We start from the raw sequence: 25,683 nt of genomic DNA, 5'->3' as shown, positions 1-25,683 counted from the left end.
TTCAAGATCACTCACATAGTGTTTTGCAGAGTTCAGTTTTTCAAGGGCTGCTGCCTGAGGGCCACCCTCAGTTCCTCATCATAGGAGGGAGGAAGGGAGTGAGGGAGAGAAAGAGAGAGGGAAATGGGGGGGGGGAGTGAGAGAGAGAAGGTACTAACAAGAGGGAATATTCAGGTTTTGTAATCTAATCATGGAAGGTGTAGCACATCACTTTTACCTTACTCTGTTTATTGCAAGCAAGACTTGCAAGCAAGACACTAGGTCCAGCCCACACTCAAGGAAAGGGACTGCACAGGAGGTGAGGATCACTGATGGTCATCTTAAAATGCTGCCTGCCAAGATACTAACATGTATAGCATAAGGGATACTGAGGGTAAGGTGCTATTTTATGGAAAGTTACATTTTCTGGCCTTAAGTATGCATGTTATTTATTTAATAATACTGAGAAATTCACATGATGCTAAACATAAAATTTAACAATCTTTATACCTTCACAGTGTATAGTTACAAGTGCATAATATAAATGTTAATTGACAGGAGAATAAATCCTTCAAAGTTATAAATTACTAAATTTGCATGACAGTTTATAAAGTATTAAAGCGAATATGGTTTAAATAATTATTTTAATTCATTTAGTCAGCTGATCATTTTCAGAAATACAAATTTGTGCTGCTATGATACTTTTTGTAATACGGTAGCTAAAACTTGATTGATTACTTGATTCTTCAATGACAGAACTCATCCTAAACCATTGAAAATAATTATTCAGCTTTAAAGGTGGCTTTCTAAACTGCTGATTTTTAAAGATTTATTAAGTACCACTGTTATTAGGCACTTAAAATAGCTAGGGAAACAACATGATTTGAAAATGCTTCTAATATTAGAAAAAAACTATCTTTTTTGTTCAATATTTTGAAGTTACCATTGGGTTTCTACTGAATACACTTAACTACATGCACATAGCCAGGTAAAAAAATTTTATTAATATGTTTGAATCAAGCTTCTGTATCACCCATAATCCTAGAAGCAAGATTTTTGCAAGTAGAGATTATCACTTTTTGGAGAAATTTTAACAAACCAAAAGAATAGTATTAAACTTGTCAAAGATAAAAAAAATGTATTTCTTTCATCTCACTTAAAATGTGCAGTTTTTAATGCATCTGTTGCCCTGGGTCACAGTCCACTAGGAAAATATTTCAAACTGCTGATCGTTTTACTACAGTTTTTGTTTGTTTGTTTTTGTTTTTAAAACTTTTCTCTTGAATTAAGATTTCAGATTCTCTAGTAGAAAGTCTTCTCTTTCCCCCTTACCCCATCATCTACCCTGATTAGGGTGAGGAGCTGGGAGAGCAGATGTGGCTCCTTGACTTAAAGAACCTTTGAGTCTGGTAAAGCATGACTTTAGCAGAGCCAAAGAAAGAGAAGTGATTTATTTTCTGCTATGCTAACCTAAAAATCAGAATGATAATTTGAGTTATTTAAGAATCTTCCATACCCTTGTTTTTAAGGTGGTTTTACTGACTTTGAAATTTAGACTCAGTTTTTTAAACGGCTTTTAAAAAGTAATGCTAAAGAAATCCCAGATCCTCTCCAAGGATTGATTTATCAGGAGGGGAGGAAAAAAAAATACTAATTGATTCTGAGAAGTTGCTTCCTTCTGGTTGTGACGGTATCCACATCCCTGTGTGAAGGAGCTTTAGTGTCTGTTGTGCTGAATGATCACAGTGTCCATCAGCCAGCATTTAAGGAAAGAGCACTCTGGGTCTCAGTGCAAACTAAAGGAAGTCTTCCCAAGTTCTTCCAGCAATTTTAAATGTCAAGATTTTCATTTTGGAATGGTTTGTTTCAACCTTATCTTTCATATCATCTTTGGTCTTAATGATTATGTCTTATATGATTTAGAGATTTCCTTTTATTTTGAAATAATTTTATAAGGCCCATCCCCTCTTTTTTTTGTTTAAAAATTAACTTTTACCTATTAGTGGGATTTCCAGGTACCACCTTCTTGATTATAGCAAGACCCAGGAAACTGCTCTTCAGAGCCTAAAAGTAAAGACTCTAGGATGAAGAGAGATGACACCTAAGGACTCTCTAGCCAGTGTCATATTCCAGCGTTTATGGGGCAAGATTATTCTAATATTGGTAGTGTTGGTGGTGCAAGTTTATGGTGTAAATACAAGTGAGCCTCTTAAGCATAATTTTCTCTCTCTCTCTCTCTTTTTTTTTTTTGCCTGCTGTCAGGTCAGTCTTTGCCGGCACCACATAACCAGTAGCATCTTCAAGCATACTTCAAAATGGATTTTTGTTTGATACCCGGGGGAAATTTAATAAACAGTCTCATTGTTAGAGAATAGAAAACTTAGTCTAGAATAGAAAATTTAGTCTTTAGTAGAATTCTGAGATGAATGAAAAGCTTCTGGAATGTATAACTGGGGTCCTCTTTGATCTAGGCAGACGTGTTATAAGAAATACAATAAACAGATACGTTTGGAGTTCTCTGAATGCCCTCTCCACCTTCTCCTGTATCTTTGCACTTGGAGTTCCCTTTCTCCTTCCTCCTCTTCTCACCCAGGGTCTTTTCCAAACTCATTTCATTCTTCAAATTCCTCTCTCTTCAGACTGGGTTTGGTGCCCCTCTTGTGTCCTGTCACTGGACCCAATTCCTACTTCATAATATGAATCCCATTATGATTGTATTTTAATCTCTTTACTCAGTCCTTTCCCTACTCTATTGTGAAGTCTTTCTAGAGCCCAGACTTCATCTCTAATTCTGTGCCCCTCTTACAGGCTCTCATGGGAGTCTACCATTTTTCCTCACTAACCACTGTTTGTACTTACATCTTTTCATGTGTGATAACTTAATTACCATCTACCTGTCCCAAGACTCAAAAACTCGGTGAAGCTCAGGACCCATCTGTTTTACTTTTTACTTTATTCCAATGTTTAGCAGAGTACCTGACACCTTGTAGTTGAACAACAACAACAACAAAAATACTGCCAGGACCTAAGTGGAGGCCTGGGGTAGAGTCTGTATTCAATAAATATCTGATAAGTAATTAGATGTGGATTTCAGTTAGAGTCTGAGCTCTTCAACTTCCTATTTATGTGTTCTTTATTTAATTCTCTCAAATATTGTTTCCTTATTTTTATAGAATGAGAATTATAATACTTTCAATGTGTATCACATACAATTATCCCTAGGGTAAAATTGAGAGTGGATGGTAAGGAATGTGTAAATTTTAAAGGACTTGGTATGTGATAGTCATTAAAATTATTGCTAAGAGGTGGGCTATAGCTGTGGAGGTATTGGGGTGGACATATGTCAACCTGGAAAAGGCATTTGATAAAATGATTAAGTCCTTTTTGGGATTCAGAGTAGATCATTTTTCCCTTTGATAGTGAGAGAACAGCAAAAATCAAATAATTAATAATAGCAAACTGGGCCTGAAGCGCTAGCTTCATTTTCACTTTTTCTAAATACAATCGTATTAGTTTTCTGTGGTTGCTGTAACAAATATCCCAGAGTTATCCCTTAAAGCAACAAAAATTTCTTCTCAGAGTTTGAGGCCAGAAGTCTGAAATCAAGGTGTTAACAGGGCTGTACATCTTCTGGAGGCTCAGGGAGAGGCTCTGGGTCATACCTCTGTTGTATCTGATAATTGCCAGCTTCCTTGGCTTGTGGCCACTTGTGTCCAGTACCTGGGTCCATCTTCATAGTCTCTGCTCTTCTCTGTGTGCTTATTACAAGGACACTTGCTATATTGGACATAACTCTCCAGAAATACAGAACCAATAGGAGATATATACATCTCTATATATATATCTATATGTATATTATAAAGTACTGGATGGAGGCTTAGAAGTCCCAAGGTTTACCATCTGCAAGCTAGAGACCCAGCAAAGCATATGTAGTTTGAAGGCTTGAGAGTCAGATCCAATGGCACAGATGCCAGTTTGAGTCTGAAATCTTGAGAATTAGGAGTGCTGAACACAAGAAAAGATTGATGTTCTAGCTCAGAGTTACGTAGAGAGCGAGTTCAACCTTCCTCTGCTTTTTGTTCTCTGCAGGCCCAAGGGATGGGATGATGCCCATCCACGTTGGGGAGGGTCATCTTCTTTACTCAGTCCGCTCATTCAGATGCTAATCTCTTCCAGAAACCCTCTCACAGGTATACCCAGAAGTAATGTTTAACTAGCTATCTGGGCATCCCCTGGCCTAGTCAAGCTGACACCTAAAATTAACCGTCACACTTGCCATTGAAATGGGGGCCTACATGGATAATCCAGGATGATCTCTTCATTTCAAAATACTTATGTCTGCAAAGATCCTTCAACCAACCAATGTACCATTCATTGGTTCTAGGGATTAGGATGTGGGTATACCGTTTTAGGGGCCGCTATTCAGCAGACTGAAACAGTCCGCGTGAGAGTGAGTAAAGAAAACATGGCTTTGTATGGATTGGCTGTTGTAACCAAAGTGTTCTGGTGTTGCTATTAATAATAATAATAATACTATTGGCAGTAATAGTTGCCATTGTTTTGGACCTCCAGAGCAAAGAATTGAGGTAATCAGGACCTTGGTACATAGCACATCATCGTGGTCTGTACAAGTCCCCTTTCTAGTGTGTATGCTTGTCTGCCTGTGTTTATATGTTCTCTCTGATTTCCTTAATTCACTCTTTTCCTTCCCCCAAGAAATTATGATTCTTAAGATATTTATGTAAGTCCTTTTGCTTGTGTGTCTTCTTATGAACTGTGTTCTATTGTTTCGTGTATACATATTTTTAATAATCGCTGTGGCACTAAAATTACATTGTTTCTTGCTCTTTTCACAACATACAATGTTTTAAAGTTCCATTTTGTTGCCAACATGTGTGGGTAATCTGTACCTTCAGATAGTTACATGATAGCCCATGCTTTGCATCCATCCCATTAACTTCCTGCTCTCCCAGGAATGGCTACAGGGTTCACTCCAACTCCCTGCCCTAAATAACGTGGCAACAAATAACCTGTCTGTGTCCCCTTATGGGCCTGGATACATTTTAGGGGGACTATGAACATAGGAACAGGATTGTTGCTCCTAGAATTAGGAAGACGTTGAATTATTTATATCTTTGTGTTTAGTATATTGAATCAAATTTGTTCATTATGAACTTTGGCATATATTTGTATCAAATCAAAGGTTGGAAACCGAGGGAAGCAAAAGAATAGCCTGGGGGTCCCAGTGCCTGGGGAGCAAGGGCTGTCCAGAGTAGGAGGGAGGAGAATAATCAGGGATGGGAGAATATTTAAGAAAATGTCACCTTTTTCTCAGAGTTGATTAAAGGTCCCAGGAGTGAATGAACAATATCATTGATCTACAATCCTGCACTTTTTATTTAGTGTCTATTTCTTAGTACACCCTTGGGAGAAATACAGATGTTGGCTTAAATCCAGAGTTGAAAGTTTAACTCTTCACCTGAGAATAGAAATGTATTTAGGGGCCATGGTGACAAAAGAATCTTCATCTTTTACATTATTTTCAGTGTCTTTGTCATGATCATTGTGCTAAAATTATTTCCCGTTGTGATTTCAGCAGGTCAGTCATCCTTTTCAAGGGCCTCTGGTATTTACCACTTTTCCACAATAGCTGGTGTATCCAGGGTCACTTTCTAGGTACCTTATCTACTGCGTGTGATACGCTCATCTTCACTTCTGCCTTCCCTCCTGTTCTTTTATGACATGTGCCGCTTCACGTCTTAACCTCTCCCTCCCTTCCTTTAAAACACAAGCAGGAAATTACCATTGACAGCAAGGAAATACCCTGAAGGCCAATGCTCCAGGCCATAGGAGTCAGCCAACTGAGAGCAACACTGAGAGCTTGGAGGGGAAGGATGAGTCAAGCTAATTCAGCAACAGGAGAGCCTGTGCCCCATTCTTTGGACACACGTTGACAACGGAAAATCTTTGGAACTCCTAAGTATAAGATCAGATTTGCCCTAGCTTCTCCATCCCTTAGAAGGGATGGATTCATTTACGTGGCTTATCCAGATACTCAGTCAGACCAAGAAGCCTGGATGTCAAGAAACTTAGCTCTGTAGCAGTAAACTCACAAAACACCTTTGCCAGGTCATTTAACTTCTCTGGGGCTTTCACACTTCAGTGCCTGTAGGCGGTATCTCTTCGGTCTGGAATTCCCTGAGCTCTTTGACAGGCAGACTTTTACTCATCAGCAGTACTCAGCTCGGCATCATCTTCTTTCTGAAACAGCCCCTGGCTCTCCCTGCCCACACCCGAGCAGTTTAGGTGCTGCTCCTGCCATGTTCCTGTAGTGCAGTCACAACTTAGTGTGTTTCTGTCTCCCACCCTGTCCCCTTCCCCTACCCCTTCCCTCCACTCCCTGAGCTCCCAATCTTTCCTCTATTTCTGAAATTCTCATGTCCAACATATGGTTTGACACAGTAAACTCTCAATATATGTTTGTTGAACCTAATCCATGAACTTTATGTCTTTCTGTTTCTTGATCCATTAAGCGAAGGAGTTGGGCACTTGGGTAGTTTTCAAATATTTAGAAAGTGGAAGAACCAGTTTTCTCAGTTAAACATTTGAGGGCAGGATCCAGGCATTATGGAGAAAAAGAAGAAAGCAGTCTATTTGAAGTAAGACTGGGTTCTAGAAACCTGTCCACTTGACCTCTCCTCTTCAAACTGAGCACTAGGAGGTGGAGAAATACAGTTAAAACAAATTGACCCAGAATTGGCGATCGCTCATTTCCCTGGCAGCTATAAAAATGTAGCTCTGTGGAAGTTAGTCTTTGAAGTAGCAACTTTTTTTGATGTGAACTTTTTTTTTTTTTTTGGTGGGATTTTTTCCTAAAACGTAAAAATAGTGACCTGCCTCCCTAAGAAACAGAATGCAGCACTAACGTAACTGAATCTTTCCTTAATGACTCAGGCCCTCATTCGGAACAGCCACTGTTTCACTGAGCTGAATTCACCCAGGCGTTGTTATGACGTGTTTATTTCCCTGTATCATCCCTCTCTGTCAGCTGTCATTTCTTCTGCTGTCACTTTTTCAGACCTAATGGCTCCCTGAGCTAATCTCTTTCCCTCAAAGCCCCTGTGCCCTAAATATTCTGTGAGGTACAATAATGGAAAATAAAGTTTTACAAGAGTATATGTCCACACAGATACACACACACACACACACACACAAAAGAGTAGGTTTTGAGAAAGTCGATAGCTATGGTGTTGGCAGTATGTGAAGGTCATGAAAGTTACTTTCTGTGTTTAGAGGCTCAGGATTATTTTCTGACTTCTATGTCCTTGGGTTTGGGGATTGCTAAAATCATGCTTCTACCTAAATGAGGTAGGTATATATGTTTTCTAGAAAAACTAACTTTGGTCCAATCTGGGAATAACTGAATGAATATACCTTCAGTGCTTTAAAGCACTTATGCCACTTTTTTGGTACAAAGTGAATGATAAAATATTCTTGAGCATGAACCCCTAACATATGTTTTAAACAATTATACACACTTTTGAACTAATATGTTATACACATTTTAAAACATGCTTGAGGGCGGAGGGTATAGCTCAGAGTGCATGCTTAGCGTGCACAAGGTCCTGGGTTCAATCCCCAGTACCTCCATTAAAATAATTAACTAACTAAATAAACCTAATTACCTTCCTCCAAACAAAACAAAACAAGAGATAAAATAAAACTATATTTTAAAAAATGCTTGAAAATAGAAATTACAAATGGTGACATAAAAACAAGTATAAATGCTCGTTCTACTGTTCCCTTCTCACATTCCAGACACTTGTCTTGTGCTCCCCCGGGAAGCACGTATAATTAATTGCATACCCCGCTTGTAGTCACCTGGTTTGGATAACTAGGTAAGGATATTGACTTTGACTTTTGCTAGTCAGAGAAGCCTTTACCCAAGTGAAAAGTAATTTAGCTGCTTTTTAAGACATTAAGTCAAGTTAAAAAAAAAAAAAAACCCACCACCACCACCACCCAGAACCTAGCATGTGGCCTAGAATGTAATAGGTGCACAATAAATTTTTGACTGTGAAATGAGTGATGAAGAGTAAGGAGTCCGTAAGGATGCTGTATAAACTCTTTTAATTGGTTCATTTTATTTGCTTAGCTCCTGTCAGACCTCTTTCACAATGTGTTTACATATTATTACATCATCATCAGTGTGTGCATCACTAGGCAGGAATGGTTGGAAGGCCCACTGGGATTTCAGTGGCAGAGGGCTCTGAGCCAGTGTTAGGGTATTTAATTCCAGTAGAAGACTGGTCCCCAGGGGAGGTTCCCATTCATCCAGATTACTGTAGTGTAAGACATGATAAAACCTGGTTTAATAAAGACCATCATGTGCTATACCCTGGGGCATCTAGGATGGAGGGTGGGGCACGGGCAGTAGTAGCAGTCAGTAGTGGTGATTCTCAAAGCCAGTCAGTAATAGTATTAGGGCATTGGGAAGGGTGTGCAGAAAGGGAGGGGCCAGTAAGGACACATTTGGATTGAGTTTCAGGGCCTAGCAGCTGTGTTAGGCCTTCTGTTCTTACACCACATACTCTCCTTGGGTACTCATAGCCTCATTGCTGGTGAAGTACCATCTATGTGTTGGTATTCCAGACACCTACTAGCAGCCTACTGGATAGTTCTAATTAGCTGTTTCACAGGTTTTTCAGACACTACATCATCTACATGACTAACTGAGAAGCTTTCCCCCAAACCTGCTTCTCCTGAACGTTCCCATCTCTGTAGGTAATATTACCACCATCCACCAAGATGTGGAAACCTGGAGGTCACCCTTGATTCCTGTAGCTCCCTCATCCTTTACTTCAGTCCATTTGGCTCCATTCTCACTGCTGGCATCAGCCTTTGACTCCTCATTGGACCTCCTAGCTCCCGTCTCAGTGCCTCTGAATCGTCTCATATATTATACTAGAGTGGCTTTTATAAATGTAAATTTGGAAGGTATATCCTCCTTGTTCAAAGTTGATAAGACCCCTGCTCTTCTTTTCAGTTCCATCCCCCATTCTTCTCCCCTGTGCATTGGGTTATCCTCTTAGACTGAACTGCTTTCTGTTCTTCAGTGATGCTGGGCTGCCCTGGACATCTGCATCTCTACCTGAACTGCCTGGAGCCGTCTTTTCTCCTTTCATCACTTCTTCTGGTCTCAGCCAAGAAAAAACTTCTCCGTGATTCCTAGACCAGACTGCATCTCCCTTCGAAGTACTGGCATTCCAGAACTTCCCTTCCCATCCCACTCAGCAACTGTAGTAAGTGGTTGTATGTCTGTATTTCCTTCTAGACTGTGAGCTCCATATATCATCTTCACTGCTGCATCCCTGGCACCCATGGCAGTGCCCCTGCCTCCATGTGGCTTTGATGAATAAAAGAATGAGAGGATGAGGGCACCAGGTGATCATCAGGAACCATGCTGTGATTAGACAGAAAGACTGAACAAATATACAGGATGGGGTTACGGACAGCTTGGGGAACACTTAAGAGCCCACCCTTAATTCCTGGTGTATCAAATACCAGGCTTATGGACTTCTAAGTCCTCCTAGAAGGAAGACCTGAGTTTACCTAAAGACACAAGATAGCCTTTCACTCAGCCAGGCTTGAGCTATAAATCCTGGCAGGATAATCTTGTCAGAATGTAAGAAGTCACTGAGAAAATTTAAAATATAAGTAAAGTATGGATTACACATGTACACCAGGCGTGGTAACCTGGTATTTTGATGGGGCCCTTGTGATAGAATCATTATGCCGTATTCAGTATTACTCGTCAAGATGCTTCTGTTTAATAATAATAATAATAATAACAACAACAATAGTTAATATTTTGAGTATGTTTCCTTATATCTGATATCCCTCTGAAAATTATCTTATTGTGATCTCTTGAGACCCTATGAAGAGTTTCTCTTATTCTCATTGAGGAAGCCAAGGCATGGAGAGGTTAACTTGCTCAGAGTCACGCAGCTGAGCAAGATACAGCAGTTACCTGTCTTGGTGATTCTACCATGCAGACTCATTTGTTGTGATATTTTTATTTGAATCTTATCTCTTCCCCATTAGAGACTAAAATGTTTAAATTTAATTCAAGGAGTATTTATTGAGTCACGTACCGTGTGTGCAACATTAAGGGCTGTGAAATTAAATTAACAAATATTCATCACTGACTGTGACTTTCTAGAAGAGAGCTGTAATTTTTTTTTTTTTTAATTGAAGTCTAGTCAGTTTGCAGTGTTGTGTCAATTTCTGGTATAGAGCATAATGTTTCGGTCATACTTATACACATATAAATTCCTTTTCAGATTCTTTTTCATTATAGGTTACTACAAGGTGTTGAATATAGCTCCCTATGCTATACAGAAAGAACTTGTACATCTGTTTTATACAAAGTAGTATCTGCAAATCTTGAACTCCGAATTTATCCCTTCCCACCCCTTTCCCCAATGGTAACCATAAGTTTGTTTTCTATGTCTGAGTCTGTTCCTGTTTTGTGGATAAGTTCATTGTGTCTTTTTTTTTTTTTTTTAGATTCCACATATGAGTGATATCATGTGTTATTTTTCTTTCTTTATCTGGCTTACTTCACTTAGTATGGTGATCTCCAAATGGCATTATTTTATTCTTTTCTATGGCTGAGTAGTATTCCATTGTATAAACATACTACAACTTCTTTATCCAGTCATCTGTCAATGGACATTTAGGTTGTTTCCATGTCTTGGCTATTGTATAACAGTGCTGCTGTGAACATTGGGGTGCATGTATCTTTTGGAATTAGAGTTCCCTCCAGATATATGCTCAGGAATGGAATTGGTGGATCATATGGTAAGTCTGTTTTTAGTCTTTTGAGGAATCTCCATACTGTTTTCCATAATGGCTGCACCAAACTACATTCCCACCAACAGTGTAGGAGGGTTCCCTTTTCTTCACAGACTCTCCAGCATTTATCGTTCATGGACTTTGTAATGATGGCCATTCTGACTGGTGTGAGGTGATACCTCATTGTAGTTTTGATTTGCATTTGAGAGCTATACTTTCTTAATATTCATGGAGTTTAACATCTTAGTGAGGGTGTATTTTTCTAAAAACAAAAAAGAGGCAAGGAAATATATAAGATGGGGTAAGACAGAATCTTCCAGAGCATCTGCTTTCTGTTCTACTCCTTTGCTTGTAGATGATGCTGCAGGAGACAGTGATACTTCCTAAACATTTATTCTCTGATGGTTATGCAGTTGCCCTTAGAATTGATCTGCTTCCATCAAGTAGATGCCAAATAGTCCAGGCCCCTAGACAAGTTTTCACAGAGTTAAGGCACTTTTATACACACCATTGCTAAAATCTCTAAATAAAACAATGCAAAAAAATTGTTAGTCATAGGTCATTCGGCAAACTATCATTTGTCTTTTGGGATAGAATATAGTCTTAGTAACTGATCAGAAACTTCAAAGGCTGTGTTTTCAGGTTTAATTGAAAGCAAGTTTGGTTGCACTGACTCTTCAAAGGTGAGAAATGGTCTTCTCAATCAATTGGAATCAATTCCAGTTAGTTTTTCAAATACATAAAATTCCTGGCATATTACTAATACACCTAGAAGGAAGATGTATCCGATGTCCATTTTCTCCAATTTGGATAACGTTACTGTAATTACTCTCTTATCCTAGAGATTCAGAGAATGAGTTTGGTCTAGCTTTGGACACAGAGTTTGCATTTCAAATCATGATGAAATATAGAGCAAAAGTTATCTGAATGTATTATGAAAGTACTTTATATCTGCAAATGACTTTATACTTGTTATTCGTGGCTCATCAGATTAAATTGAAATCAGAACATCTCCTTTGTAAGTGTAGAGTTGATCAGCTTTTTACTTCCAACCACAAGTTTATCTCACCACAGAAGTCCTGGGTGGAGGAGGCACTCTGCCTGCAGTAGGCTGGGCCCGAAGTGCTGGGCCAGTGGATCCTCAAGGGTGTCAGCCTTGCAACAGGTTTTACTGGATCCAGTTTGACTGTTTGACCAATACAAACAAAGAACTGAAAAACAGAATAAAGCCTATCTGTAGAGTCAGAGATTAAGAGATTAAACACTCAGCCAGGGGTCAAGGTTTCAAAACTACCATTTCTCTACTGCGCCGGAAAAGTCTGATACTTTTTCGTTTTGCATTGCCCCCCGAAGGGTTCTACTTTCTGAGCATTCTCAGAATGCCCGTGAGTCTGGGGCAGGACTGGGGAGAGGAGCTGGTTGAGAGGGGATGGGGTGAGTCTCTGAGTGTGGGCACTGTTGGGCAACCAGGGAATAGCCAACTCCCTCTTTTTCCCAGCCCTGGGAAGAACCCCTGCGCTCTGTGCCAGCCCTGGAGGGCTTTGGCCTCCTGACCCAGACAGCCCGGGGCGCGAGGGAGCCTGGGGCCGAGCACAGGTCGCGCCGCCCCCAGCCTCGGGCCGAGAGCCAAGAGTTCTAGGCCTCCTCATCCGGATATGATGAAAAGGAGCAACAGAGGGAGAAGTGTTTCTGGAGTGTAGGAGTGGTGGAAGGGGGAAAGAGGCAGAGGGGGAAGAGTCCCCCTTGGAGGGGAACCGGCCGGATTGAGCTGGCTGGAAAGAGGGGGCGGAGAGCGCGAAGTCAGAGGAGCAGCCGCTGCCGCAGTTGCCGCCACTGCGGTGTGTGGCTGAGCCGGAGAGAGGAGGGGAGGGACACTCAGGGGCGGCCGCCTCCGTCAGGCCACCGCGACATGCGGCCCCTGCCGGAGCCTTGCTAACTTTCAGGCGGAAGAGGAGGAGGAAGGGGCTTGGAGCGAGTTGGGGGGATGCCGAGGTAGGTGGTGGTCCAGGGGGCGGGGAGAGGAGGGGTCTGATCCCCTCCCCCGAGCTTCTCCCTGATCTGATCTCCTTTCCCAGCCCCCTCCCCCTTGGGTGCCCCACGCTGACCCCCCAGGACGCGCTGCTGTGAACTTGCCGGGTAACAGTTTTCCTCCCGGGTTTCAAATCAAAACTTCCCTGGGGTGGGGTTTGGGGGAGGGAAGCAGAGAGGGAGGGAATGTCCCGCAGGGTTGGTGTGCGCTTCTCTCAAAACATTTTTTTTTAATCCCCGCCAGAAGCAGTCAGTTCCCTGCACCCAACACCTAACAGCCCTCGGTGCGTCCGCCCAGCAGGGCAGCGAGCTAGGCGGAGGCGCGGCGAGGGCTCGGTGGAGCGGCCCATGTCCGGCGCGGGCGAAGCCCTCGCTCCCGGGCCCCAGCGCGGGGCCGAGGCGGGCGGCGGCGGGCTGGGCGCCCCAGCCCAGGGTGAGTGCCGCTTGCAAGTTGCAGGCTCCTTTGTCATTGCTGCATTTTAAAGTGTGTTCACACGTTTACCGATGGGGGTCTGCGGGTGGATTATTGGTGCGAGGACCGATTCTCCCTTGGAGTTGTGAACTTTTGCATAGTTAGCATTACCCAAGCAAGTTCTCCAGGATCGCTGCCCTAGATCAACAACCGGATAAGAGGGCGGGATCCGCTGGTGCCTCCACTCCCCTTTCCTTTGGCTGCAGAGAAACAGGATGGCAGAATTACTTCTTTCTTAAACCTATGCATTTCAGGGCCTAACCCAGCTGTGTGGGATCTGAAGCTCTTCCCCCTACTTCTCTTCAGTTCTGGCTCTTCCTCAGATCCAATACTTAGGCTGCTTTCTGAGCCAGCTTGCACTCCCCTCATCTTTCTGTTTCTTGTGGGCTCCTCTGCAACTCTGATAATCCGGGCTTCTGTGACCAATTGCTTTGGAATGGTTCGTGCATACGTTTTCAATAACCATAGTTTTGAATAAACTTAACTTTAAAAGAAATGCTTTCCGAAAACGAATTAGCCCTTTATATTCTTCCAAAGTATAAACATACACAGCCTGTAAAGGAAGTACTTTTATTTGGGGAAAACTTCCTTGACAAGCTTATTAACAACTCAGACAGTATGGCTATCTTTTTTCTCTTGAAGGTAACATACTTCAGGTTTTCAATGGTGACAGAGAGCAAGGATCTTACTCCTTTGATGCATTGTCTTCTTAGGGTGGTTCTGATTTGAAGAGTTATGACACAGATACAAACTAATTTTCTAGGGCTCAAAAACCTACTTGATACTCATGATTTTAAGCATGTCTGATAAGTTCCCCCCAACCTCCCCACCTTGTCCTTGACAATTATGTAGTGGGTTTCTTGGGATTCTTGTCCTTAAGGCAGTAAAAAGTGGAAAGGAAGAAGTTAATGTTGAACTCACAATAGGTAAAAGCAGAAAACATCCATGGCTAAATTAAAATGTTCTGGCATTCAGGGCTGTTCAACTGAATTATGTTTATCATTATTTTTTGCTTCTAAACAGTGAGTCACTTTTTTCTAAACAGAGAACAGAGAGAAAATCAGAAAATTGGAGAACCCAGAAGGATAAACAAGTTTTCCCAGAAGTAGCCCATGTTCTGCATACTGTGTGGCCAACACAATCATTTTCTTGTCATGAGGCATGCCCTTAGCAGTCGTATCGACTCATGGATGGGCTGTTTGTGTTCACACTTGAGCTGTTAATCACTGTTGTTAACAAATGCTTGTCAGAAATCAACCTCAAACACACTAGAAAAACGATTTGAAACTAGTGATATCTGTCTGCAATGTCCAACTTTAATGACGTGCGTTTTTAAAGTCAGCTAGAACGTCTTGCAGTGACCCTTAGTGCACCTGTGCAGATGTAATGCTGTAAGGTGTCTGTGATCTGATTTTAAGAACCAGGCTTCTAGAATGTTCTGAAGGAGAATGTCGAGTGTTGACTGCATACAACACACACATGATCAATGTGGAAACTCTTGGGTTATGTTTTACCTGAAAATTGGCTTAGCCTCAGCAACACATTTTTATTTTCTGTTTTTTTTTTAGTTTTGTTTTTTTAAATTAGTTCAAATTGACTCACCACATCCTTTCAAAAGACATCAATTTAATTATAATATAAAGCTGATCTTTTTAAACAGAAAATCCTCAGAATCTTGTTAAAACATTGTTTCTCAAACAGGTAGGTTTCACAAGTTGTATTGAAAAAAAAGTGGATGCAAGTAGGTAGGCAGAAAGCTTCAGGATGTAGCTGCCAGTGGTTAGACTGGTTTTATTGGTAAAGACATTAGTGGAGAAGCTTTGCTCACAGACCTCTCTCCTCGTCGGTGCTTCCTTGAGTTCTTTCATCCTCCTCCTTCTGTCCTTGGATTCTTTATCATCTTTTCTGAAGAATAGTTTAATAATTATCTCGTAAGATATGGCTGCTTAGTTAATAGGAATCTAATTTTAAAATTGTATATATTTCAATCAGAAAAATGGAATGCTTTATGAAAGTTACCAGAACATATCTTTTCGTGAAGGGCAACGATAAGATCAAGTCTTCCCCTGCAAACACAATTAAAAATATGTATGTATTTATGTGCATGTATATGCATGTATTCACATATACACAAAGACGTATGATATAACCCATACATATATCACTGTGTTGTGTTCAGCTCACTGTACTGCTGACCAAAGGCATATAAAGTTAAAGTTGAAAGTAGTTTTAGGGGGCCTCTAGTCTGAACTCCCCATCAAATCTGGAATTTCTAGCCTTTCAGGTGGTTAGTTAGAAACCTACAGTGTGGCACATTCTACTTCTCAGATTCATAGTGAGGAGTTTTTCTTATTGAGAGCATAGCTCTGTCTCTTTACAACCTCTATCCTTTTGCTGTGTCCTGCAAACACAATTCTTTTGCTTTGAAAGCATTAAAAATCTTATTTATGCATTTGGAAAATTGTTACCAAGCAATGACATAAGGGCATACGCTCCGGGCTATCAGAGGGAACCAGATGGGTGTCTGGGTGTGGGACGGTAGGGAGCAGTGGAGACTGCGGCCACTGGCAAGCTCGTGGGCCGGGAGGCAGTGCTTCTCAGTGCCAGATCATCATTGCCATTTGGGTTAATATCTTCCAAAATTTCAAGAGATACTGGAAATAGGGATTTTTAAATGTATCATCCCTCCCTTTTTAAAAGTTGGCAACTAATTAAATACACTTTTTGTTCAGGCCAAAGAAAACAACCACACCTGCAGGCTGGAAATGGCCTCTAAGCAGCTGATTTGTGATCTCTATTACACAAAATAGAAAGTAAATGTGTGATTGAAAACTGTTTCCCTATTTCTGACTAACTTCTGAAAGATGGATATGATTTGCTGTCTCATGAAAGTACCTGTGTATAAGTGTCTTGATAAGTGAAGGACGATTTGGGCCAAACTGATTTTTGTTTTAAGAGAGAATGGATCTTGTGTATGTGGTTCGTCTCATTGTCATTTTTTTCTCTTTTGGATTAAGCATCTTAAATTCATTGTGTTACCAACACTGAAAATGTAGGTATTGTCATTTTTTGTGCAAAAGTTACTAGACTCCAAAAGAATAAAAAGAGCCTTTTCTTTGTGCTTCATTATAAATTTGCAACTTGTAACTAGAAGGATCTTTAGAAATAGTATAGTCCAACTGGCTCACTTTTTAGAAGGGATGTCCAAAGACTTTTAAGTGACTTGCCCAAGGTCTCATATACAGTCAGTAGAAATCAGGGTGGAAGCACAGGTTGTAAACATATAGTATATGTCATTGTGATAAATGGGTTTGGAGTAGAGAATACAACTTTTCCTACGGATGGGTGAACTGGAGATAATCAGCTTTGGATACTGTGAATCACTTGAGCCTGTTCGAGTCCCTACATCCCCCCTCCCCCTGCATTGCATTTGCCAAGATTTAGACTGTTGGGCTGTGTGCTGGAATATTCTTTAATGTGATAATGTGTGATTTAATGCACTCTTCTCTCTTGGGAGAGTCCTCTGAGACTATTAGGCGGACTTTTCATAGCGGGATGCAAAATGCCAGTAAAGTTAATTAAAAATAATTTAAAATAGAAGCTAGGGAGAAAATCTTCAAGTTGAAATTACATAAGAAGAGCTTTGACTTAGAAGCTTAGCTGAGTTGTCAGGAATTTATAGTGGCTAATCAGATTTCCTTTATGGGAAGCCTGTTTATTTCAGTTTATACCATGTATGCTCATAATATCCATATTCTTCGACTTTTATCATATCATGTTATCCTTTTGATTAAGGATGGCATTTCTCAAAGTGTGTCATCTTTGGGCAGCTTCTGTCTCTAGTTCTCAATTGGGGACGATTGTGCCCTCCAGGAGACATTTTGGAATGTGTGGAGACATGCTTGGTGGCCTTAACAGTGGGGTGGGGTGGGTGCTCCTGGCATGCAGTGGGGAGAGGCCAGGGAAAATGCTTAACATCTTACAATGCCCCTCCCAACAAAGAATTACCTGCCCAGAATGTCACTAGTTTTGAGATACTACCCTAATGGCTCAAGGAGACTGACATCTTTGGCTCCTCTCCAGACTTACAGAATCAGAATCTCCAGAGTAAGACTCAAGAATTTGCATTTTAATCCAGCTCCAGGTGCTCTTTAGCTCTGGTTGAGAGTCATTGTTTTTAGAGGCTTTTATCTGTAGAAAGACATGCTCTATTGGTAGATTTTTTTTAAAGGGTTTTTGTTTTTGTTTTTGTTTTTGGTAGAAAGCCCTTTAAAAAGTACCCTTTTCAAGTTCCAAACTTTAAATAATATCACTCCGTGTGAACTCTCTCTTAGGGCTCTCCAGCATTTTTTTTTGTTGGGGTGAAGATAGTAATAGAGAAGGCATGTATGTTTGTAATTCAGGGCACTTGTAGAGATGGTTAATTTTAACATTGATTTTCATTTCTACCATAGCCTTTTTGTTTGTCTTCCCATTGTTTATTTCTGCCTTACTCAGGTGCTTTGTAAATGTTCCATCATACATATATATACACACACATATATATACACACACATACGAGAGAGAGAGAGATGTCATATATACAGCCCTGCTATATGACAGATACAGAGAGAAACAGACTGATGAATTAAATCTGGGGCATGCAGGATGATGGGGAAACACATATGTTCACACATGTCTATAATATAAGGTGGATGGAAAGGCATTATAACAGAGGCACAAAGAAAGTGATGGCAGAATGGGGGAGAAAGACAGCATCTCTGCCTAGCTGGGGCATTTAGAAAAACCTCTAGGAAAACTTAACTTGAGTTGGACCAAGAAGCATGGTCCTAGGACTCAGTTTTGTGGAGATGGTGCGTGGAAAGCCAGGCTTGCAGGGGACTGTCACAGGGTATGGGGCACCTCGCTGAGACCACTGTATGAGTTGTACTAAGGAGCTGAAAGTGAGGTCAAGTTGCGAAGATAAGCTAAAGTCATTTTGAGGATTCTCCTGCTGAGAAATCTGTATAACCTTTCCGTAGGCAGTGGCCAGCCATGGAAAGTTCTTGATAAGGGGAAGGATAGGACCAAATTGGTGTTTTCAGGAATATAAATCTGGTGGCAGTTCAAAGGATGATTTGGGGGGGGGGGCAAGAGTGAAGGCAGTCACTATCCAGGAAGCTATTACACTAGGCTGACAAAAGATGAGAGGACCTGGGGCAGTACTGGGGGGAGTGGAATAGAGACTATGGATTGAAGAACAATAGCACAAGCAGGATGGAGCTTGCCTTTGCTGTGAGAGTCCCTTGAGGGCATTGATTTTTACTTAACTTATTTTTGATTCTCCTAAAACCAGGCAGTGTCCACATTTTGTCGAATGGAATCGATATGGTTGAGCAAAGTATGTAATATGGGAGATCGTGGAAAGGCGGAAATTTAATGTAATCCAGAGGTTATGTTGGTTCATGGAACTTATCCCTAAGCCGCTGAAAAAGATAACGTGTAACTAGGAGGGTGGTGAGGTTCAGGCTCACTGTTGAAGAGTTCACAGTCAAGGAGCTGATGGATGGGCACAAGAGTGAGAGAGAGGACTGAGGACCAGATTTGAGGGGGTGGCCACCCTTGAGGGAGGAGAAGGAGAATACAGAAAATGAGTTCATCAGGATTGGTCACAGAAGTGTTAGATGTTTAGTGGTCATGGAAGATAAGAAGAGTGATAGTTTGTTAAAGGGGAAAGTGTATAGAGGGCTACTATGGGATGGGTTGCCTTTGAGCATGCTCACCATGTACTACTGAAAAGAAAGCCAGGGGACAGAGAGAGAAAGACATGGGGTGGAGTGGTTGTGCAGTGAGTGCTTGTAATTGAAAGAGTAAAATTCCGGGAAGGAAGGGACGATGAGACCAGTCTTGGAAAGGTTGGAAGCGTTCCCCCTTTGAGATGAGAATGGGAGAAAAGGATGAGTGATCATCTAGAGAAAGTTTCCTATGAGAAGGAGATTACTGAAGGCCAAGATCCCCTCAGCAAAGTAGACGTAACATTTGCTGAAAGCAAGGGGGGTTAGGATGAGTCAAGAAATTTGAGATGTGTGGAAAAGATTTGGAAGAATGAAGAATTCAAGAAGTGATCCATCTGGGGCAAACAAAAGGGCTGCTCAGTAACACAGAGAGCTTAACTAAGAATGAATGGCATGAATTTTTAGTGGACACGGTCAGCATGGTTGACTGCCTTTCTCAGCAGGAAGCCTGTGGGAGCTTGGGGATAGAAGCAGATAGAATTGGTGTTTGGAATTAGCCTAGGACTGGAAGTTGGCAGGTTGGAAGCACTGTGGGGCAGAGAATGATGGGGGGAGAATCAAGCATGTGTGGGAAGAGTGTGTTTACAGTAACCAGTCTTGTGCTAACTGATCTTGTGTTCCAGGCTGTATGGGCAGCTGGAGAGACCAGCCTTGCAATTAGCAGGCTCTGATTTCTGGCCAGCAAGAATCATGCCTGTTGGCCTTGTTTGGCTGATTCACATACAAGAATTTAATATATATATATAACTGAGTGACCTTTATAGGACTCCTGGGGAAGCTGTGGAATTTCTGGGTGTGTAAGGGCCTTTCCTGTTTCTTTGAACCTCATTTCCTGGATCTTGTTGGGGTGATTTCATGGAAAGGTCTAATAACAGTCTGCAATTATTTTACTCACATTATATTTTTACAATAATAAAAGATTGGGGGAAAAGGAAACATAAATTGTCACAAGCTGAAGTTAGGCCATTGGCAAATGGAAAATCAGTTAGAAAAACAACAAACAAAAGAGGGCAACAATTCAACCCAATTGTTTTTCTGAGTTAGTGTCATTATTCTACTGTATCAAGGCATGGGGTGTGATTTTGATGTTTCTGAAGCCTTTATTCAGTTTTTATTAACAGGAGATTGATTCTATACTGATTAGATTCTAGGTGTTTGAATAGTTGAACTTCGGTGGTTCATTGAAGCAGATTAAAGATGCTGCAGCCCTTCCTGCTGTGTTAACGTCACGTGTTTGTGCACCAGTGTTTTGGATGCTTCTCTCTCTCTCTCTCCCCCTTTTTCTCTCTTTTCTCTATTTCTTCCCCCTCCTCTCTCTTGCCATTAACACTTCACTGAAGTTATTTAAGCTTTTCGTATCTTCTTTTGACATTAGCATGCACATCCTGAAGGAGGTGAGCTTTTAACCTTAAGTTTTTGAAATTGAGTTCTATTTTATAGCTTCTAATTCTAATCACTTATGGTTCACAAAGTAGGAACTATGAAAAGAGTTACTTTAACATTAATTTCGTTAGTGGTTTCTGCTCGCAGTCCACTTCTGTTTTCAGGTCGACACCCACATAATCGGAAGTAAGATGATTCATATGCATGTGCTTTTATGCCTGATTTTGAAGTAGTTTCGGGAATGAAGTCTGAAATTTTCATGCTAGCACATAGATTTTATTATCAACATCTTTGGAGGGAAACTCTGTCAACAGATATTTTATGTGTGTGCCTACTATGTACAAAATCCTGTGAAGATTGAAAGAGTATAGTTTTGTCCACAAGGAATTTATAAACTCGGTGAGAGAGAAGATGAAATGTACATGTGTGCCAAATTAAATTGAATCCCTTGTCTAAATAGCAATTCAAGATGATACCCTGAACCCCTGACAGATTGGTTCGTGGCTAATTGCCAGCTGATTGGGATAGTCTTGGAGCTTCCAAATATAAAGGTTGAGAGAGAATCTTGGGATGGCAAGAAGTCAGTTTTGTCTGGGTTGGGCTGCAGGTGATCCCAGCTGAAGAACATACAGTTTGTTGGTCTTTTTGGTTTGCACCCTGCAGAGCTGAGCACTAAAAATAAGGCAGCTTGTGGTTGAGCAGGTGACAGGCCCTCTGAAGGCAGGTGGCAGAGGACAACTTCCTCTCCTCACATTCTCTACTCCAAGAAATAGTCCTCCTACTGTTTTTCATGGTAGATTTTCCTTTACTCTTTTGTGTCTCTGAACATAGACCTATTCTGTTCTCATTTCTTCCATCACATCACCCAAGCAACATGCAGGATCCTTAGTAAGATTTTCTGAGAGGTTTTACCCTTTATTTCTCACTGAGATAACAGCTGAGATGATGGAGCGTGGGTGATGTGTAGGGGGTTACAACATTAAAATATGTACAATGTTAAAATAACTTTATCCGGTTTTCATGAATATGCAAAATGAATTTAATTCTTACTTGAGCCAAGGAGTAACATTCAATCTTTGTGTTAGAAAAGTGTTTCTGATTGGAGGATAAAAAGATGGGAGGCAATAGTAGTGGGCATGGACAAAAAAATACAGATTTCAGAGAAGTTGGGAAGTTGTAAGTAGCAGAATCTGATCATTGATTGTTGGAGTAAAGGAAATAAGGGGAAAATAGAGCGTTGAAAAATGATTCTGTGAATATCATGGACCAAGATACAGACCACTGCTGGAGAAACAGGCAGGGACAGAAGAGAAGTGGTGATGAATTTTAGGGAACATTATGTTCCAGTGACTATGGGTATATTCATGTAGAGTTTAAACTTCAAATCTGTAGGACAGGACAGGAATGTGGGTGAAAGTAATGAATCTACAAGTTATCCTCCTGGAGGTGACTGAAACTGTGGAAGTTACTGAGATTGCAAGATTTTAAAGCCAGAATGGGTTGGTAGTCTAAAAGAAGAATCCAGAGAAGGCAGTGCCCTAGAGAGATGGTTCAGAAGGCAAGAGGCGGAGTTGGTGAATTAAATGAGAGGATCCAGGTTTTGGCCTTTAGGAGAATTACCAGACAGGAAGCACCTCCTGACTTCTCATCCATCTCCATTATTCTGAATTCAAGAAATCAATTTCAGTATACTTCACATTCTCTTATGATGATCTTATTTGTGGCTTCATTACAAATATTTGAAATACTCTTCTCCATTCTCTCTCATTTATTTCAAGATCAGGCTCAGATCATAGCTCTGAGTCTGAAATGCCCTTACAGATTAAACAACCTCCTTTGGTTCACTTTTGATACCTTCATTCTTGTAATAGTGCCAAATAAGCATTCATCCCTTAACTAGACGGCTTGGGCTACAGAGTGTTCTTGATAAAATCACTCGGTATAACTGAGAGGTGACAGAAAAGTTTTAAAAATTGTGGCACTTAGAATAGCGATCATGCCAAAAGACTAAAGATGGGTGTGTGTCCTTATTTTTAAAAAGGGGAAGAAGGCAGATTCCTCAGTTCCTTTTTATAAGAGGGTTAATTGACTGCTCAGTAAGGGAACTGCTATAGATACGGTGTCTCTGGATTTCAGCAGTTAGGAAAGCAAACTCTTTCTTGCTAGCTTTCTAGATAAGAGTAAGAAGACTATCCTGCCTATAAAAGTGGATAGAATTGAAGGTGCGGTCATGTGAAGGGAAGATTAGATTTTGATTGCCAAGAGCAAAATAAGATGAATCAGTGAAAATTATAAGGAATTAGATTTTAGACAATTGTGGGGATGTCTTTGAATAATTAAGGAGTCCTAAACTGAAGTAAGCTGTTTCCTGAGCCTGTTTCTTATCCCTGGACGTATTCATGCCTCCTCTCCTTGCCTTATTCCTAGGTATGCTGGATGCTAAATGTTTTGAACTGAATTCATGTTACCAGGTTGGGCTGTTTATGAGCCCGTGTAACTCCCAAATTCCATAAGCCTTTGAGAATTTGTCTTTAACACGAGTATACTTGTTGGTGGAAAGAACACAATTGAACCTATATTTGAGGAGGCAGGAGTGACTATGCCTCAGAGTCAGTCTTCCTGAAAATATGTTTTTCAGATAAGGAACTTTAGATTGTTATAAAAGTGCAGGCATTAGGATGACTGAAATAATGTATCCTGGTCCCTGTATTGGCTTGAAAGCCTTCATCTAACCACCCCATTACTTTTCTTGAAGGAGAAAATGCTTAATTCTTTCTTCCCCCCATTTATTTAGAGCCCCGATTATTGGGAGATTGTGAACTATTGCTGCGTTTTGTACCTATTTGCATATTTGTATGCAGTTGCTTATTCATGAAATTTTTTGTAACTATTTTCCACTTTGCTGTGTGTAAAACCTGTAGTTCTCGACCAGTCCCCAACCTGCAAACTACCTGAGTCTATGTCATTTTTCTCATTCTTTTGAACCTAAACACACCATAAGCTTCTAAATGCATCAGCAGCCCTTTGAAAGAATGCATTTAGATTTTGCTCAAAAGTCTATTTTTCAAAATCATGATAATAATGATTAGTTGGTTAAATTGACTTAAGCATTTAATTCATTCAACAAATATAGTATATCTGTGATTATATAGTAACTTATATTTATAAAATTATGAAATTTTGTGCATATGCTCATTCATCTGTTAAAAATGCTTTGGCTGTCTTAAAGTTTTTTTTTTTTTCACAATGAGATTTTAATTGGTTTTAGAACATTGGGCAAACAAAGCAGGTAGGTTTTGCAATGTTTCTTAAAGGTCATAAGCTTGAGGGATTTTTTTTTTCTTTTTTTCTTTTTTTTGGATCAGTGAAGAAGTAAAATTCCAGAGCCTCAGGTCTTCCTGAAAGCTGCATTATCTTTGGTTTTCAAAGGTTACATTTGGGAAGCATTTGTAGATTTCCACATTGTTCTAAGCCTCTGGGAAATACAGACGCAGTTTTTTGTTTTTTGTTTTTTTTTACTTTTCCCAGACATTTTAGTCTCAGATTACTTGAAATTTCATGCACTGAATACACATAGATCATCTGAAATTATACTGGAATTTGAATGGAAGAATAAAAATGAAATTGTCTAGAGCAATTCTGTATATGGATACAGGAGGTATGAATGTATTATGTAGACTACATATTATGTAGATTATAAATGATATGTTATAGGTTGTCCTCAAATGTTTAATTGAAGTAGATCTAACATGGAAAAAAATCCCAAATTTTAAGCATAAAGAAAGCTATTAATACTTCTTTCTAAAAGATATAGGTGAATGTTATACTGATTAAGTTTTATGAGGTTTTGTAAGTATATCTGCCAAGCACCATAATTTATATTAGTCTTTCACAAAGTAAGCAAATAAAGGATGGATAAAAATCAGGAAATGTATTTGATGATCAGTTTGTGCATTTGCACATGTGTCTGCCTAGTTCAGGAGACCATTTAAAGTAGCTTATAAGAATATATTAAAAAAAAAAGTTTAAAACAGAATAATAAAAAATACGGGTAGCTCAGAAGATCCAAACCTGAGGGAAAATTGAAGTGTACAGGTGTAACTGTAGGGTCAAACCCAGTTATTCAATTTTGTCTGTAAATTTCAAGTCAAAAAGAGAATATTTTCCCTAATCTTGCCCATAAGAAAAAAATAACATACAGTGTCTCAGAGGAAGCAGTAGTTTTCCTCTTATTGAGTCTGGAAATAGATTTCAAGCATGGTTTTTCACTCAGGGATTACTGAATAGGTAGATACTATCCTCAGCAGCTTCCTTAAGGTTTTAAAAAGGTGCTTATTGCAGTGGCACTTAATGTGATACTAACAGCAAGTGTGAACAAGCCCTGACTGTGTACCAGACGCTGCTTTCCAGGAGTGATTCCACTTGTTTCCACATCCACCTTCTGGGGTAGGTACTGGTGTTACTCCCATTTTGAAGAGTAAGAATCTGACAGAGATTAATTAACTTGCCCAGGATCCAGTGGTGGCTAGTAGTGATTATTGGTGGACCCAGGCAGCCTAATTTCAGAACCCGTGCTGTTAATCATTTCTTTAGTGCCAGGTGCAGTTTAGGGACAGTATTTCTCTCCTAGAGAACCTAACAAGACTCTTTTTATTTATCAGGAAGAATTCAAATTTCTGGACTTTTTAGGTGGCAATATTGTCCCTATTTCTTGGAAAACCATGGCACAAACACTATTTTATATGTTTTAGAAGTTCATTAGTTACTTTGACAAGCCTATTTCATCCTCAGACAACATTACTGGATTCTTCTGTTACTATTATTTGTTAAAAGAATTTAGGTGTTGAGATGATACATTTGCTTGACTACAAACTGATAGAAAAAATATCTCTTCAATAGTTTGAATGATTATCTTATAAAGAAGTTTAGGTTTATTATTTCTACCTACAGTGGGCAGAACTAGAACTAGTTATATAGATCACCTGGCAGCATATTTATGCTCAAAATCAAGAACAACTTACTACTGAATGAAACTGATGAAAACAAGATGTGTTCCCTTGGGTGGTACCACTCCTTGGAACTGTGGCGAGAGGCTGAGGATTGGGGTGGGGCTTTCTGCCTGGGGTGGGACAGGAAATTAACTGAGCTGCAAGATCCTTTCCAACTCTGCACTCTATCATCCTATTTCCA

The 25,683-nt window shown here is 40.2% G+C and overlaps 1 protein-coding gene across 5 annotated transcripts in view; it reads left to right on the top strand.

Annotated features, from left to right (window-relative positions):
* The first annotated feature begins 12,380 nt into the window (after window positions 1–12,380).
* The window catches only part of MDFIC (MyoD family inhibitor domain containing), a 95,251-nt gene continuing 81,948 nt past the window's right edge, over window positions 12,381–25,683 (top strand). The window contains exons 1-2 of one of the 5 annotated variants that reach the window (XM_031455244.2): window positions 12,381–12,828; window positions 13,109–13,297. In XM_031455244.2, the coding sequence (XP_031311104.1) occupies window positions 13,213–13,297 (85 nt within the window). In that variant the 5' untranslated portion in view covers window positions 12,381–12,828; window positions 13,109–13,212. The remainder of the gene's footprint in view (window positions 12,829–13,108; window positions 13,298–25,683) is intronic. The other 4 variants (XM_031455245.2, XM_031455246.2, XM_064487423.1 and 1 more) reach the window with 4 other exon arrangements.

This window comes from Camelus dromedarius, chromosome 7 (genome assembly GCF_036321535.1).
Source record: "Camelus dromedarius isolate mCamDro1 chromosome 7, mCamDro1.pat, whole genome shotgun sequence".
Lineage (NCBI taxonomy): Eukaryota > Metazoa > Chordata > Mammalia > Artiodactyla > Camelidae > Camelus > Camelus dromedarius.
Note: the sequence above shows the minus strand (reverse complement) of the source record. Positions and strands in the feature narration are given on the sequence as shown.